Raw genomic sequence first — 17,116 nt, 5'->3', positions numbered from 1 at the left:
GCCATATGGTGTCTGGTTGAGGCATTGCCTTACTGAACTTTTTCTGTGTTTGATGAACCCACTAGTGCCTTATGTTTGCTGTGCTGTACATTATGCAAAAAGGGACATATGATTGTGAGTGATGTGTTGTTGTTTGACTGCATGGCAACATGCAAGAGTGCAGTTTGCGTGGAAAAATCAGGATTTCTTTCTTACACATGACTCCCTCGCATTTGAGACACAATATATTTCAAGCTTCCAAGAAGGCGCAGTGCTGTGGATTACATGTCACTGTTGTGTGACATGTCATGCATTGGCTCCAATGAAAAAGAAGAGTTGCATCGTAACATTCCCTTTGAGCAAACTTTCAACAGCAATAAACTAACAACGCAAACAAATAACACACTGGTCTTCTGCGCTAGACCAGTATTTATTATTGTATGTAATACAATTGGTCAGGCATAATGAACAATGAAGACTAGATGTAAGCATAAACTTGATGAAACATTATGAACATCTAATGAAGGCCTAATGGGGATTGCTGATGAAGTTAACCTACACAGGGGAAGTCTTGCTTCTCCATCTGGGTCACAGGGAAATATCCAGGAAGCTGCTGTTAATGATCTCAGTTTAATCTGAGATTGGTTCAATTACTGATGACTCGCATGAGATTATGTTATCAGATTTTAGTGACATTGTACAACACATTATACAACACATACTCCTTGTATCCAATCCCAATCAACACTAAGTACCCCATCTACATCCCAGAGCAACTTGGACATCTCAACTGAGCCATCTAATATAACTTAATCGGCCCATCTCTCTGTTGCTACATTACTAGCCCAACAGTGAGGCAGTTCAAGGACACACACATAGCCTACAAGCTCCCCCTTCAGCGAGCAGTGGGAACAGCAGTCTATTAATGACATGTATTGGGTTGTTTTGCATATTCAGTACAGCTCAATTGTTTTCGTGAGGATTATTATTATTAGTCTTCCACTTAATGATAGATGATGTTCGATGATAGATACATCAGCGTTGAAACTTGTCAGAACAGGCACTACACACCCATGGGGATTAACCCGATAGGTGGCGCAATAATCGGGCAAATATACAAAAAGAATGAGTCCTGCAACCATGTGTCCTTGTACGAGACTGAATAAAAAAGTCAATGGGGGATATAATCTGCCATGATGTATAATAATAGCTTGACAAAATGCATATAAAAGATCAGATTTTTTTTATTAAATTCTGTTTGTTTTTGGCAACATAAACTTAAGCATGAAATAAACAAGACAAGTTGATGTTGACATTCCAGCAGATGAAACTGCCAAAGAGAAAGAAAAAGTCAATTTATTTAGGCGAGGAGCAAGGCACAATATGCTAAGAAACTAAGCCTTTGACAGCAGCCTCTTCAAATAGACCTTAACGCAAGAAGTCAAGTACAATGTCTATTGTGTAGGCCTAAACTTCTGTGTATCCCAGGTAATGATGGCCTCTCGGCCTGAACCAAATACACCTGGAGAATACTGTGGACCTTTTTGTTAGGCAGCTATACTGCAAGTACAATGGCACACCAAAGATTAGAAATCAATAAAAGGGAAAAACAGTGAAATATAAAGGAGATCCTAACTAGGTAAATTCTGGCTATGGTTATGTAAATATTATAGCATTTTAGCAGCACAGTGATGCATGTGACCTACATTTCTGAATTGACAAAATGGTTAAAAAAAAAATCCCAAAACTATAAAACAAAGAGCAAAGCTGAAAGAAATGTACAGACCAGACACGTACAAAGCTGTTAACAAAGCAAACATAAGTTAATCATAATATCATCAGCTTGTACTAAAAGTAGTAATTATTTACAACAGTTTTATTTTGTAATAACCTTCCATATTTCACATGTGTAAACAGTTCCATATCACCTTGGCAAAATCCTCGGTAACAGTGTACAAGATTCATAAAACAGTAACATGAACACAGTATAAAACACACAATAGTACCACAGACATGAATAGTAGTTAGTTGGGTGTTTGCCACCCAATGAAGTCCATGTTCACAGGATTTAGATTTCATAAAAGTATCTTCAGTTTATAAGAAAACGCTAAGATAGCACAGTAGTTGAAAGTGTTGAGTTCCTTGTGGAGCAGGGCTGTCATTTCAACACTAAATTGACTCTCTAAGGTAAAAGGTTTATGACCATTTTTCCATAGATAATGATAGCGGGGGCAGGGTAGAAATGCAAGAACAGACAACCAAGTACTCCATCCCAAATATGTCCCATTTGGAAGGAGTATACTATTAATGTGATGTGATTTGAAGTCTGGTCAGGTACCATATAGACAGAGCCAACTTGTCTCTAGCCATGTGTCAGTCAAGCTCCAGTGACCTTTCACCTGGAAGTGAAAAAGGATCCCAGTGGACTGGTGGGAACATGACCTCCTGGCAATGTCACATGTAGAAGACCTCTTGGTTCTGTTTGGTTACTGTGGAGATGGAGGAGTCCGTTTCAAAGACAACATTCAGAAACTGCTGACTCAACTTGAGGACAGGCATTTCCATAGATGAGCCCATGTGGATGTAAAGGTTTACTGGCGGAAATGACTCTCTGTCCCTGGTGAGTGAATGTGACTGGGCAGATGTACTTCTCTTGTGTGTCTCTGCCTCAGTTGGTTTTGGGGTATATCTTCTCGTAGAAGAAGTTCTGGGCGAGCAGATAGAGTTCCCCGTCTTTCTCTCGGACGGCGTGTGCTCGGACAAACTGGAACTGCTCCAGGGCAAATTCGTAGAACTCGTTCTCCATCTTCCAGATGGCTGACTGCTGCAGTTTTGCGATGGACTCCTTGGTGGGGGGCTTCTTCTCGCTGGTCTTCCTCAGATGAGACTTCTTACCTGTGGGAAGATTGATTTAAAGTACAAAATCAGAAACACAGCAGGAGTCATAAGTATACAGTATGTGCATTGGTTTTTCCAGGGTTCCCACAGCATGGACCAATGGATTACCATTACTTACAATTACATCCTTGCATGTACACTCTTGTGCATAAAGGAATACTTTTCATTATTTGCTGAACATTTTGTGGCTTGGAAATCCAAACTGTTTAAATTGTTCAGGTTTTCCATGTCTGTGTGAACCCAGGTTTCATCGCGTTATGGGAGTCCATTGCAGTGTACCTGTTTTGTAGAGTTCTGTGGCGCCCCTAAAGAATCGTGGCAGCGCGGCCTCCAGCATCATGACAAAGTCTTCCAGCTCCTCAGTCACCCCCACCAGCAGGTACTCATTCACCAGGTTGTACTTGGCCTGCTCCAGGGCCCAGTGACTGCCTACATTCCTGCAGAGGATCGATGGAGAGGGACAGGAGAATTGAGTGAGAGAGGGGAGGTTAAGATGGTAGAGAGAGGGGGGGGGTGACAGATTGCGAGGGGAAGTAGATAAGAAATATTAGAAAGAGGAGAGGGGAGAGAGGAGAGGGATGGTAATGGAGAGTGGAAGGAAAAAAGGGAGAGTTGAGAGGGAGGGAAATTGATTGGTATCATCAGGGAGAGATAGCATCAAGACTAGCTAAAAGCTTACAGAAAGCTTGAGGGGTACAGCAAAACGGCAGCACCAACACTACTCTCTCAACTGTGAGAATTGAGATTCTTACAGTTGACAAAACATTGACATTCTGGTGGCCAGGTGTAGAACGAGGAGACCATACCAGCATTCGGAGTAGTGACCACAGAAGAAGGGGATCTGTAACCAGAGCTTCTCTGGAGCGCAGTCCGAGCCTCCCGCAGAAACACACTCATCAAACGTCTGAAACACACACACACACACATTCCCGGGTTAATACAACAACCACTAGCACACAGGCTCACACGTTTTATAACACGTTTCAAGTCGATAGCACCCTCCACTTGATCACATTACGAACACTTTATAGAACCTGGATGACCAGTTTAAAACCAGAAATGACATTTATTTATTTTAGTAAACAAGATCAGGGTGGTTATATTCTGCTAGTTGATAAGTGTGAGTCAGACCTTCTTGTCTCCTTGTTTCCTGCGCCTCAGCCCAGGCCTGTAGTCATCCCCAAAACGCAGGAAGTAGTAGTAGGAAACCAGGCGTTCGATTGGGTCCCGGATTACATTAATATAGATGGGTTTGTTCTTCACCCCAAATCTGTACCAACAGAAAAGGTTGTGTTGAAGAGCAACCATGCAATTACCTGCATCACCACAGACAATGGTGATTCCATTCCGAACAGGCAACCTTCTGATTACTAGCCCGATTCCCTAACCGCTCAGCCACCTGACCCCCCCCATGCTTATATGTAGCTCTCACTTGGTGAAGTCCAGGAAGGAGACATGTCCATGGTAGATCGCTGGCTTCATCTCCCGCCACGACGTCACGTTCTTCACAAATCGCACCTGAGCAGACAGACAGGACAACAAACATCTAATAACCAATCTTCAACGTTTCCTTTCTGTTCCTCTCCTCGACAACACACTGGTCCTCTAGCATCTCCCGATCAGAGGGTTGCTAAGTGTAGCATCTAAACACCGTCAAAGCAATTTCCTGAGGGCCGAGAGTGGACAACCTGACAGCAGGAAGTGTGACAACTCGCATCCCCTTCCATCTCTGAACATCGGACCATCCAGCCCCACTCACCTGGTCCTGCATGGACATGACGGGGTTGTTCTTGGTGGTGTTGATGTGCAGCACGTGGAAATGGTTCTTGGCACACAGGTCGTAGGCGATGTTGGTGAAGGAGGTGCTCGCCGTCTTGGGGACGCGGTTGTAGATGATCACCACGTCCTCGGCCCCCGTCGACGGGGCCTCCCGCTCCCTCAGGCCGTCCTGCGTGTGCCGCTGCTCGATCTCGCGCACCTCGTGTCGGGCGATGGCCCGCTCTGCCGACAGCACAGAGAGGGTTAAAAAGGGCCAGTCGATCACTAATTGACAGTCAACAGAGTGGGCGCTGCTATGTTCATTTTAACATATAATATAGGCCATATACGTCATTGAAAACAATGGGGTTTTGAAGTAAACACACCATATTGACCAACAACCTTGGAGAAATACATAGCACAGGACTTCTCATGTGCTTTCCCCCTGGTGTGAATCAGTGTCAGGCCAACCGGTGACGCTGGTAACAACAATGCCTCAGATCTCCACAGGAACACAACACTTGAGCTCCTAATACCCGTGGGACCTGGGCCGCGACGCCAGGCCGAGACACAGGCGTGCAGGCAGCTGGCACCGAGGGGCAATTAAGATGTCATCTGTGATCACCCGTCGCCCCCCTCCCCATACCCAGCACACACACCCCCTCCGCCCCCTCGTTTACACGCTCCCTGGCAGCTGTCGGATGTCGACCGATCAAAGCTGGAGTTCAACGCCACACCGCTGCATGCTAGCAACTGTGGCTAACCGTCTGCTGCAGCGAGGGGTGTGACAGGTGTGGGCGGTCGGTGACCGTCACTCAGAAAACAAACAAACAAACAATGCATTAAACATTCGTTAACCATGCATCCACTGAAGGCTTCATCCCAGACTCTGCAACGCCTCGTTTGATTTTCAGATCAGATCTCAGAGACACTCCAAGTGCTCTCTCCCTACCCTCACCTCTAACCAGAAGACCAAATAACAACAGGTCCGACTGACTCCTCTTTATTAAGGGTGCGATATCTGCCAACAACCGAGTCAGTGCAGTGGACTTGGCTGTGGTCCTCTCTCTGTGAAGAACAGGCTTTGCTCCAACCACTGTATCAGAGGGCGCCAAAGACACTTAAGCTTAATGGGCCCCTCGGAGGTCATTTAATTACTGGACAAAAGCTGTCTCTATGGCCCTGAATCACTTTCGCCACACACGGTGTCTCCTTTCAGTCCCCATTTCCGCTGGTTCCGCCCTCGTCTCTGTGCATTTAGGCCATAATTACAACCTCACAAAAGGAAACACAGCCTTAAACACTGGAACTACTAGAAAGCCTATTAGTCCGGACTCACAATCCAAAGACAGAGCTGGAAATATTTACTGAAGCAATTTCGTGCTTGATTAGAGTTGCCCACTCTGAGTCATCCTTCATATTTGTTCGCCAAGTCCGCAAATATGACAGGTTGTCATGTATTATAGCCATCTCGTAAGATCTTATGGGATAATAAAACACAGAGAGAAGATGATCCTCTCTCCAGGCACCTCATAAATCTATCCTACTCTACAGCTCTCCATCCCTGAGCGGGTTAGCCCCCCGAGCCCAAGCCTGGGATGAGGGTAATAGAGATTGGCTATCACCAGACTGAGAGGTATACGCCATCTATGGTTCTGCTTCAATAGCGCTCGATTGCAAAATCAATGGAGGATGACAGGGAGATCTAGGTTGCTGCTGTAAAAATGGAGTGCTGTTTTTGTATTCTCCTGTAACGCAGGTTTAGATGTGGGGGTGGGTGGAAGCGGGGGGGGGGGGGGGGGGGGGGGGCTGTGTGGTGCTTCACAAGGGACAATTAGCACGACACAAACTCAGCTACATTGGTCATTTGTGAAGATCTGCTTGTGTGCTAAGGGATGATTATTACACGCGCAGGTGTGTCTGAGACTCGTTTAGGGGGAGAACTGGAACATCAGTCGTGCATTGCTAGTGTATGAACAGTGTTCCCAAAATGTATATACACAGTCAACAATCCCGGATCTGACTTCTTAGTGCTGTCTTCTGGATTTATCAATGACTGAGATGAGCTCAACAACACAGACACACACAGTGCAGTCACTGTCTATTTGCCCAGCTTGCAGCCACTACCCCCCCCCCCCCCCCTCCCCGTTCGGAAGATTCTTTCCATTTGATCTCTGTGCCTTTCATCTCTCTTTTACACACACACACATCTGTGACATGTTTAGGAAGAAATGACAGCAGCACGACAAGTTATAATTCTATTTCCTTGCAGTGCTCTTTTTAGGACCGATTACTGTAGCGGGGGGGTGGTGAGGATTTTCCTGGGATTGAGTCACAAATGAATCATTGATGCTCCATGAAAGCTCTCATTCACATCCAGCCAGGCAGCTGAGGTCTAGACAGCTGGAGGAGAGAGGACAGGGACTGGGCCGAGAGACTACTGAGGCTGGCTAGACAGACCAGGAAGAAAATCAGGAGAGACAGTCGAATGATGGTTCCTGTGAGGAGGCCTTCCAGCAGCATCACAGACAGCGCAGTGGATGAAGATCCATGTGCCAGTAGCCCAGCTCACACTGGCTTCTCCATTCGCACAAACACAATCCCAACTTTGGCCTTTGAGGTGAAAACCCATTCTTTCGAACCAGATATATTTTTTTTTGCAGCCTGTTAAATCTCTATTGTAAATGACGATACACGTAACATTCTTCTATTGTGGATTTAATAGACAGGACACAAGTCAGCTTTCATGGACATTGGACATGGATCTGGTTCTGGTTCCTGCAATGACAAATCAGGTTGCAGAGTGTATAATTACGGAGAGAAAGTGAACCCTGAAGACCTCTGATTGGGTGTTCTATTGAATGGAGGATGGGAAATATCTTCGTAAGTGATGTTCACCTCGTACAAATGAGACAAGTCAGGCCTAATCACAGACAGCCCTGTCATTTCACTCAGCCATCCCGGCTCATCACATCGCTCTGACAGGTGAGTGAGCGCGAGGCCTGCAGTCTGTCTGCCGCAGCACAGACAGACAGTTAGAGGAGATTATAGAGCAGTTTACACAGATGGCAGCTTCTTAGCACTAATAACTCCATGCCTTGTTAAGAAGGGCCACTAGCTGTCAGGGTGTAGAATCGATTTGACCAGATCTTGCCTTGACAAGACTTGTCACTGAATCAGCGGGAGAATGAGCCAACATTTATAAAGCCATCTGTTCTTCAAACGATTTTGTTCAAAAATAAGAGGGAAATTGAAACCCAATGTATTTCTATACAATCTTTTCCTAGTAGGTAACCACAAAACGTTCTCCCAGACCAACACAAAAATAGAGTTTGACAGACGTACAATGCAGTAAAAACCACAGCATTGCCAGCTATCTGAATAGAGAAACAAACATAGCTTACATAACAATGTAGATCCAGTGACTACAACAACCCCTCTCTGCTTCTCGGCCCATAACAGCTTCAGATTAATAATGCATAGACAGGTGCCTGGGGAAAACGGGCAGAGCTGAGGGCAGCTATTCATAGAACAATTAAAAGAAGGTGCAAAGGTTAATAGGACCCACCACATTACCAAAAAAGCCTAATAGAGATTTCGCCCCTCTAACAGGAATGTGTCAGTAGGGCGCTGATTATGTTGATTAATACGTAGGCTAATGCCATTGTAAACTACCTAGCTAAGGTTACTAGGTCTATGGTTAGCATCGTGTAAACAGCCATGTAAACGTTGCCCATCCTCAGCGCTATCAGGATCCCCACGAACAGTCGCCTGGTGGAGATCACTCATGAACAGAAACATCCGGAGGAGGCCAAGTGTCCTCTACGTGACACGTTACTTCAGAGCTGAGAAGAGGTCTTTGGGGAGCTGGTAGACAGGCAGTGCCAGCAGGGTACTGTGCTAAAGAGGAAGAGAGTGTCAAGCACAAACATGATGATGCTGGTACACTAGACATGAGGTAGCAAACAAGATGAAGGCAGGACCACAGCTGGGGACACTGGGTGCAGGCGGAGATGGAGAAAAGTGGAGCGGTTCACAGAGACGCCTTTATCCCACCCACACCTCCCTCTCTCTCTCTCTCTCTTTCTATTCTCTCTGATGAAATTGGTTGTAAAGCGCTGCAGGCACATCTTCTCCCCTCTTTTTGGGAAGACTTACAACTGGAGCGGCTAGGGGTTTGAATATTCCTACAATGAGACCAAAATGTAATGTGAGTTCTTTGGATACATCCTCTGCTCTGAAGCAGAGGATGTATCCAAACATGTTGACAGCCCTGCTGTTTGGCCACAAGGGATTAGTCTATAATCTACCAGCAGCAACCCACACCCCAGATAAAGCAGCTGTTTATGGTTATTGACTGGCAACAGACGCCCTCTGATGAAACTAATATAATTACGAGAGATTATGACAGAGGAAGCTGCAGGTCTGTATTCTGAAAGAGAATGTTGATCAGCGTTGTAAAGCTATTGTAACCCGCTTCCAATCACTGCTGTGGAGGAATCCCACCTGCTTTCACGCATTCTTAACCACCTCGACTGCATCATTTGTTACAACCCTGCGAGAGAGGGAGCTGGCTGCTAGGAGACTGGTCTCAATTACACAGAGGGTGCGAAACAGTTCATAACAACGCGACAAGCTTGTCTGTCAGCGTCCCTCCGACTGCAGGATGACTATCCGGCCAGCCTCACACAACTTTTCAGGGGACACATTCTTCGCTAAGTGCGCGGTGCCAATCGTGTGTTCTCCAAGCTCGAGCTGACACCATTAGCACTCTTTCTGTCCACACCAGATCCTTTCCTGACACCTGTGTTTTCACTGTGTGCTCTCCTCCATTAGGCTCTGTGGTGGCCTGGTTGGGAGCAGTGCTGAGTGACAGACTCTCTCTGGACCAGGAGACGCTACAATAAAGCTACAGAGGCCTGTGTAGAGGAGGCCAGCCAACAGACAGTGAATGACTCAAGCCTTTTTATAACCCGCAGGGAGGCTAGAAGCTCACTACTGTGTCAAATAGAGTTCAAACATGGATCTGAGTGCTCTGGATGATGGTAACAGAAACAGAACCGAAGCGAAGTGGAAGAGGCAAGATGAGGGCTTTCACGGGAGTCTGGCCTACGTAGCAATAGTTCATCTGACTATAGCCAAAGCCTTTTACAGCGTGGAAACACAAGTCGTCATGTCTAAACGAGCTGGCTGAGAAGTGGTGAAAAAGACAGGTGTGGTGCTACACTTCAGTTACACGGGTCATAAGGTGACAGGTTTATAAACAACATTTCTATTTGTGCTGCTCCTAGCCAAGCGTGACTCGCCTCTAGAGTTACAGGGAGGCACAGTACGCCTCTACTACCCCCTAATGCATTTGGACCCTGAGCACCTCACGTTTCGCCTCATCGTCTCTGCCACTGTTGACCTAGCCTAAGGGCCTGCCATAGGGAGAGAATGTTGTCAGATAATACAAGAGCAGGCTCACCCCAGCAGGACACTCAGATCATCAAGGCCGTGGCATGATTGCAATGCAGCAAGGTTTCATTAAACTCCAGGCGATTAGCTTTGCTTCCCTGCTGGACACTTTAAATTGGAAAAGAGATTTACTTTCGGTGTAAAAAAAGAGACCCAAACAGGGGTAGGGGAATAAGAAAAGGAGTCAGGTACAATGGAAAGGCTACACAGGAATTTGCGATTAACATTAGAAGAACAAAAGAGAATTCTTTTGGGGTCAGACCAGTAGCACCTCAGCAGCATCTGGTCCAACAAGGCTGGGAGCTGTCCATCACACCACCCCTGTCAAACCTCACAACTATTTGGCTATGCAGCACATCATTCTGGCCTCCAGCACACAGACGTCTGCTCCTTGGAGCCATCCATCAGAGGTTTTGCCAAGTCAACAGATTCTTAGGGTTGAGCGAAAGGCGAAAGACAGTTCCTCACATCTGATTTCAACATCTTATCCTTATGTAACCTAGCAGCATTTTGAAGACTCATTCTGTACAGTAGTATAACTAGTATCACATGCACACACCCCAAACATACAGCTCTGAAAGTGTTATGCAATGAGAAGAAGCATTACGCCTACAGTGCAGAGATAAATAGATGTAATATACTCTCAGTTGGTCTTTAGTTTCTTCTATTTTGAGGTCTGAACTGGACCTGAGATGAAAACACACAGTTTCTGCCCCCACTTAGAAGGGATTCCCCTAACCTACAGTGTTGGAATTAATGCAATAACCGTCTCTTTGTTGAGGCCTAGAGTGCCTTAAGTGCCTATAGTGGGAAAACTGTTTTCTATTCCAAATATTGTGGACACACTATTGGACATAAGGTTTGTCTAGACAGAGTTCCAGTATAGACTATGAATTAACAGATATTAATTCATTTTAATAAATGTCTATGTTTTATGACCTGGAGCCGCTCAGAACGGACTGAGGACACCTCAGCCAGCCGGATCAGAATGGTTTGACTGCGGTACTTACCGAGCTTTCCTCGGGACTCTTCCAGTTTCTGGATTTGATTCTCCAAGAAGACCATGGCTACGGCGAATGCCAATAGCGCCAGAAGCTGAAACTTGGGCGGCAGCATGATCCTTAGTAGCCCCATCAAACAATCCAGTAAAAACGTGTTATTCCATGTCAGAAATACAACAATAAGAGGCAGTATAACGTTGGCAATTTGCTACCAGGAGAGCGGGTGTCTGTGCATGGTGGCCCTGTATTTCCAATGATGTTATCCAGTGATCAAATCCCTAATCCGAGAATATAAGATTTGGGTAAACCGGGTTTGTTTATAAAATACTGTACTTTCACAACATTGAACAGTATAAGACGCACCCCGTTTGTGATTATAGTGCCTCTAACGAGTAGTTATTTAGGCTTGTGATCCTCTGGCTGTGCCAGTCTTCTAGTCTCGTCCCGTTCAGTGTAGGCTACTCCGCACAGCGATCGTCGGCGATGGGGGACTTTTCGTATCATAAATGCTATTGGTTGCTCCAACAGTCCACTAAAATGGTCAGGGTTTTCATTCGTCGGCAGCTAACGCCTGTTGACGCGATTGGATATTTTCTTTCAATTTCTCCAGATTTGGCGACAGGGAGCGCTGTTCACACACAGCTGAAATGTAACTGCACTGGCGCTCGCAAAGAAGAAAGGCGACCCTCTGCCAAGCCAAAAAGCACTTTGATGGAAAATAGCGAATTATTATTGATGTATTATTTGTTTTTACGATAGTGTATGTGAATTTAATACAATTTCTGTAGAATGTACACACGCGTGAAAATTATTTTAACAAATTAACAAACAAAAAATCAGGCAAAATACAGCATAGCCTCGTTGTAATAAGATGGTCCTAAACGCTCTTCCGCATCAAAGCGGCTCCAAAATGTCCGGGGAGGTGTATCTTCTGTGGCTCCTTTCGCTTATACAAACAGTAAGTTATTAAACATGGTTAGGCTTTCTTTAAAATCCAGGCCAAGTAAGGAACATTAGAGCTAATCAATCTGCAGACGTAACACTGGATAGTTTTTGAACAGCGTTCCCTGCATCGACAGACTAGCTTACGTAGCCAGTTGTCACCACCAGCGGCAGCGCTATGCCGCTTAACACATCCTTCGAATGACGTGGCTTATCGAAATTGTCGCAGTTGATGTAGATAGCTACAAATCTATAGCGTTATGTTGTCTAGTTTTTACCTGGCAGCAAATATATTAGTAAAATTAGTCCGTTATATTCAAACTGTCTTGCGAGCTGACTATCCTAGCTAACCAGCTAACGTTACTGTACAGCGAGATTTCTGACCAAATCTTCAGAATGCGCTCCTCCTGTCGGTGATTTTATTAATTTCGCTAGACTGGTCTTCGCAGCCTTAAACAGAATGGGTATTTAGCTAGGGATGTGAACTCCTCCATCGGCATTAATATGGAAACAAATATTTCAACTTTTCTGAGCACTCCGACATACACAATATACCATAATACGTTTGTAAGTCTAGTTGGAACAGGTGAGGAAAACCAATCCTAATATTTCAGTGTGCATGCTTCTCACTTCTCTTCTCAGTTGTCCGCCTATGGAGCAGAACTGTCCTCAGAGGCGTGCAGGGAGACGGGTTTCTCCAGCAATCTCCTGTGTAGTTCCTGTGACCTGCTGGGGGAGTTCAGCCTGAGCCAGATCCAGCCTGTCTGTAGACAATGCTGTCAACAGGAGGCCCAGATGGAATCCCGGAAGGTGAGGGGATCATCAGCTACTTGGTTTAAGAAGTAGCCTCCATGCCACAAGTGTTCAACATGTTTATTATGGCTGTGACTGCATCTCATAAAAGTTGACTACAGTTTTTTATTGTTATTGCCAACTGTTGGCTGTGGCCACCCAGCGCCATACATGTTCTTTGAAATTATCAGCCACTCAACAGGTTTCCCTGCAGTGCCAGACTTAGGAGATACAGAAAGGCTGTGGAACAAATGATTGTTCCCCCCTGAGTGCAGTGGTATCCTAGCAACAAGGAGAGGGAGAGACTGAGTCCGCAGGAAGCGTGTGTGAGCTGCACACCTCATTTGACTTCTTGATTATAACTCAGCCTTGATTTTCATTTTGGCTCATGTAAAAACCTCCTGAAAATGCAACCAAAAGCATCAAGCTTCCCCCCTCTTCAATGAACCTTTATCAAAAGTTCACCCTGTGCCAACACAGTACAAAATGCTCTGAGAAATCTGTCTTTAACCCTCGTGCTGCCTTCGGGTCACATGACCCAAAGGTTCATAACGAACCATCGTTGTGTTTACCCAATTTTACCCAATACAAAAACAAATAATTTGCTTTTAACCTTCGCAGTGTGGGGGGTCTGAGACAGCCCAACGGTTAAAAGAAAATGCTTCACTTTGTTTTTGTATGCAGTAAAGTTGTCACAATACGATGGTGGGTCACAATGACTGATGGGTCAGAATGACCCGAAGATAACACGAGGGTTAAAATCAAATCCAAGCTCAACATTCTGTTGCGTCATTAAACAGAAATGCAACCTTTCCATAGTCTTGAGTGGAGCTTGCTGAGTGTGGAACACATTGTATTTCTGTTAAGCATGCCTCTCAGGAAATGGTTTAGCATTGTGCTTGGCCCTCTCTTAGCCCTTTGCTTCTCTGCAAGCTAACATTACTGTCACCCGTGTCCCATTAGGGTAGCATGCCAGCATTGACCTAAAGGCTTTCAATCCATTAGAATAAGGGTTTACGTCACATTCTCCAGAAGTCCTAAAGCTGATGTGGCTGCAAGCTCAGACACTTGCAAGTAACCACAGGGTTATGGAACATGACTATTTAAGATGCTGTAAAGCAAATTCCATGATTTTCTTCTCAGTACATTATATACGTGTGAAATGAGTTCCTGAAGGCATGTGCAAAGCGCCAAAACCTTGTTGCACTGAAATGTGGAGTTAGACCGTTGACAGTTTCTCTCCCGTTTTCAGCTCAGGTTTTGTTTAAGCGGGGCAAAACCCAACCTATCTACGTCACAGCGACCTATCTACGTCAGATCACAGACGGTTGCATTCTGTTACTCAGCTGGTACAAAGACAAAGTAATTAACACATAAAACACTCAGAGACTGCAGTTGGGTCTGTTCTGATATCTGCAATTGATTTAGCTAGTGTTGTTGCTAAATTCAATAAATTAAAGGGGGCGGGGCTTCAGCTCCTTCAGGTGACACGCCCCCCCAGTCTCAAGCAGAGAAGCTGATTTTCTCACGATTTCAAAGCCTAATTTAACATACTTGTCTGTGTTTTTTTTCTCATTCGAATTTGGATGGGTAGTTGACAACACATTCTTCTGTGGTGCAGGGCTTAACTGGGACAAAAAATGGCCCTGGCAGTTTTGCTCAGACCGGCCCACCACAATCGGTCGGACACCAACTACCAGTACACCATCTTTTTGACACAAGAAAAAGGGGGGGAGGGGTGGAGCCTGTTAAGAGATGTGATTGGGCCAGCCCAGTGTCAGTATGGAAAATTAACCAATGGGCCGCTGTCCGTGCTTTATGGGCCGGTCGATGGCCAATTTTAAGTAAAAAAAATAAATAATAATATCATATCGGCCCCAAGTGCGTCGGCCCACCATGCCCGGTATGCCAGATTACCAGTCCAGCCCTGCTGTGGTGTGATGAATTTAAAACTCATTTTCAATTCCACTTTACAGCATCTTTAACTATTAAGTTAATGGTTAGAATGCATGACTCAGGATCAGTTAACCTGGGTTAAAGTATGCGTACAGAATCAGTGGAACGGTGGTTTATATTTTACATATTCGTTTCCTTCTCTATTTTGTCATGCTAGTGGCTTAAAGGAAGGCAGCTTGACTGGGTAATTAAATTAGTTTGCCCTACCGCATACCAGTCCATGCTGATATACTGCCATGACACTCAAATTTCCTCTAAGTTATTGTATATTGGTGTGGAGGTTTGATTACAAGTGAGCCACAAAGCAGCCATTCGTCAGCCTCCCTCCTATTCTCAGTTTAATGACCCTGAGAAATAGCCTGGACACGTTTATGAATCAGACTGTCTGAATCAAATGATCTTAGAGCACAGCCACCAGGTCCCCCTCTCTGTGTGTGGGCATTAGGGTGAAGGCCTGAACATGTATTGTCTTGAGAGGCTGGTCTTGCTTCTCAGAAAGAGTGTGTTCATTTTGTCTGCAGGAGGATGTGATCATAGAACCTTGTAGGCGCTTAGGTATTGAGTGAGGAGAACATCATTACTCTGTTACAGTGACCCACTGTATTGATGGCTAAGATGCAAGCATCAATAAGCTGCTACAACCATCTGACTAGCGGTAGGTCAACATAGACACACGGATCATGAATCTCAATAAGCCATTGGTGGAGTAAGGAGCTGATGATGGAGTTGGCTGGAAGACATTTCAGTTGACTAATTAGATTTGGGGCGTAAGCAAGCTCCCAGGGCCTAATTACAGTACAAGATCAATATGGATAGACATCTTGAGTCAGACTAATGCTCTGCTCTTCTCCTTACAGCTCTATCCAGGGGCCATCCTAGAGGTCTGTGGATGAAAATTGGGGAGGTTCCCCCAAGTCCAAGGTGAGTGTAACTCAGGGGCGATAAGCCCGTCTAGTTAGCCTTCTTGGTGTCTGGTTGTGTAAGGAGACAGCTGTGTTTGCTTGGGACAGCTGTGTTTGTTAGGGCTCACAACTGTTCAGCTGCCCTTTTAACGCCAACATCCTTACAAGAATGTGTTACACCTGGTAGCTTTTACACAGTAAAAAAAGTCAACAGGAGCATTTAACATCAAATTATTAGTTGCACCTGCTAAAATGGGACTTTTCTTTCTCCATAGCTTTTGTCAGGAGTGACAAGCCGAAGATGTTCAAGGGTCTTCAAGTGAAGGTAAATACCGATTTATTGATTTCATGCCATTCTCCTTCATGCGTTTTTATTAGTTTTTTAAATATATATTTTTCTGCTATATTGGTTAGTGACAGTTAGAGATGGACAGGAAAGGAAGGGGAGAGAGAAACGGTAAAGGCAGAGGAGAGAGGGGAGGACATGCAGGAAATGTCAACCAATATTACGGTTCATCTACTTCAACATGCTTTTAGCTACACACTCGGGTGTTTTATGAGGATATTTTGGGTCTAGTGTACCATGGGTGGGAGGGTGGAGTACCTACCAATTTACTTGCCTTTATAACTTAGTGCTATGTTGTTTAAAACACAATGTTGAGGTATTACAGACATAATACACAGTGTGTTTGTGTATAGACTCTGTATACTTAGTCAGGACCTAATAGTTCCCCTCTGTGCTTGGTTCCAGTACGTGCGAGGCTCCGACCCTGTACTCAAGCTGCTGGACGATAACGGGAACATGGCTGAGGAACTCAGCATCCTTAAGTGGAACACCGACAGTGTGGAGGAGTTCCTGAGCGAGAAGTTGGAGCGGATATAATGGTTATACCCGTGTTTTTTTTGTTTTTTTACATTTGTTTGTTGGTTGACTAGAGCACACCATTTATGATAAACTGCTCAATTGACTGCACTGTTTAAATACCTTTTTTTTTACCTGACAACAATGACATTCATCTTCACAAGTGTCTAGAAATGTAGAATTGCCTTTAAACGATTTCAAGGTAAGCCTAAAGCAAGAGATTGAAACTGGTGGTCAACTTTTTTTGTAATTTGTTTATTTCCCCCCCTCCTATTCGTCTGATATCTGTAGTGTTTTTTGATCATAAAACTTTGTGTCAGCCATGGGATTGTTGGCCTGAGGGGGTCCTGGTGGCTAGCCACTGGCAGATATTTTTGAGAAGCGCACTTTTGTGAAGGCCTTACAGTAAACCAAACCTGGAATGTGAGGTCTGATGTGTCTATGTGCTACTCTGGATATCTTGCTATGGCAAGAGGCTGGGTTCCACTGATTGTGTGTAAGTAAGGGGGGGGAGCAAAAAAATAAATGTATGATCATGAAAAAACCTTTGTCTGTTTTCTTTCCGGCAG

At 45.0% G+C, this 17,116-nt stretch overlaps 2 protein-coding genes across 4 annotated transcripts; one reads left to right on the top strand and one right to left on the bottom strand.

Annotated features, from left to right (window-relative positions):
• Positions 1 to 1,207: 1,207 nt before the first annotated feature.
• On the bottom strand, positions 1,208 to 11,527 carry hs2st1a (heparan sulfate 2-O-sulfotransferase 1a). 3 transcript variants are annotated; one of them, XM_067253179.1, is made up of 8 exons: positions 11,103 to 11,527; positions 4,637 to 4,878; positions 4,310 to 4,395; positions 4,009 to 4,147; positions 3,684 to 3,781; positions 3,157 to 3,314; positions 2,628 to 2,874; positions 1,208 to 2,468 (listed from the first exon to the last, which is right to left on the bottom strand). In XM_067253179.1, the coding sequence occupies exons 1-7, from the start codon at positions 11,224 to 11,226 to the stop codon at positions 2,648 to 2,650; spliced, it is 1,074 nt and encodes a 357-aa protein (XP_067109280.1). In that variant the 5' UTR covers positions 11,227 to 11,527; the 3' UTR covers positions 1,208 to 2,468; positions 2,628 to 2,647. The 3 variants fall into 3 exon arrangements, with proteins under 3 accessions (XP_067109280.1, XP_067109281.1, XP_067109279.1); XM_067253180.1 differs by having other exon boundaries at positions 1,208 to 2,874; positions 11,103 to 11,212; positions 11,457 to 11,478; XM_067253178.1 differs by having other exon boundaries at positions 1,208 to 2,874.
• Positions 11,528 to 11,943: 416 nt separating this feature from the next.
• selenof (selenoprotein F) lies at positions 11,944 to 17,079 on the top strand. The gene is made up of 5 exons (XM_067253286.1): positions 11,944 to 12,051; positions 12,678 to 12,845; positions 15,641 to 15,704; positions 15,961 to 16,010; positions 16,437 to 17,079. Exons 1-5 carry the CDS (start codon positions 11,965 to 11,967, stop codon positions 16,566 to 16,568), a joined length of 501 nt encoding a protein of 166 aa, XP_067109387.1. The 5' UTR covers positions 11,944 to 11,964; the 3' UTR covers positions 16,569 to 17,079.
• The last annotated feature ends 37 nt before the right edge of the window (positions 17,080 to 17,116 follow it).

This window comes from Osmerus mordax, chromosome 16, assembly GCF_038355195.1.
Source record: "Osmerus mordax isolate fOsmMor3 chromosome 16, fOsmMor3.pri, whole genome shotgun sequence".
Lineage (NCBI taxonomy): Eukaryota > Metazoa > Chordata > Actinopteri > Osmeriformes > Osmeridae > Osmerus > Osmerus mordax.
This window is presented reverse-complemented; position numbering and strand designations above follow the sequence as displayed.

What these genes read in the sequence shown, in the direction of transcription:
- hs2st1a (XM_067253178.1), bottom strand. Translation starts at nt 11,226, where the DNA reads ATGGGGCTACTAAGGATCATGCTGCCGCCCAAGTTTCAGCTTCTGGCG. An exon ending in TCATGTCCATGCAGGACCAG is followed by an intron (nt 4,396 to 4,636) that starts GTGAGTGGGGCT and finishes CTGTCTGCTCAG; the next exon opens with GTGCGATTTGTGAAGAACGT. An exon ending in TCCTTCCTGGACTTCACCAA is followed by an intron (nt 4,148 to 4,309) that starts GTGAGAGCTACA and finishes CTGTTGGTACAG; the next exon opens with ATTTGGGGTGAAGAACAAAC.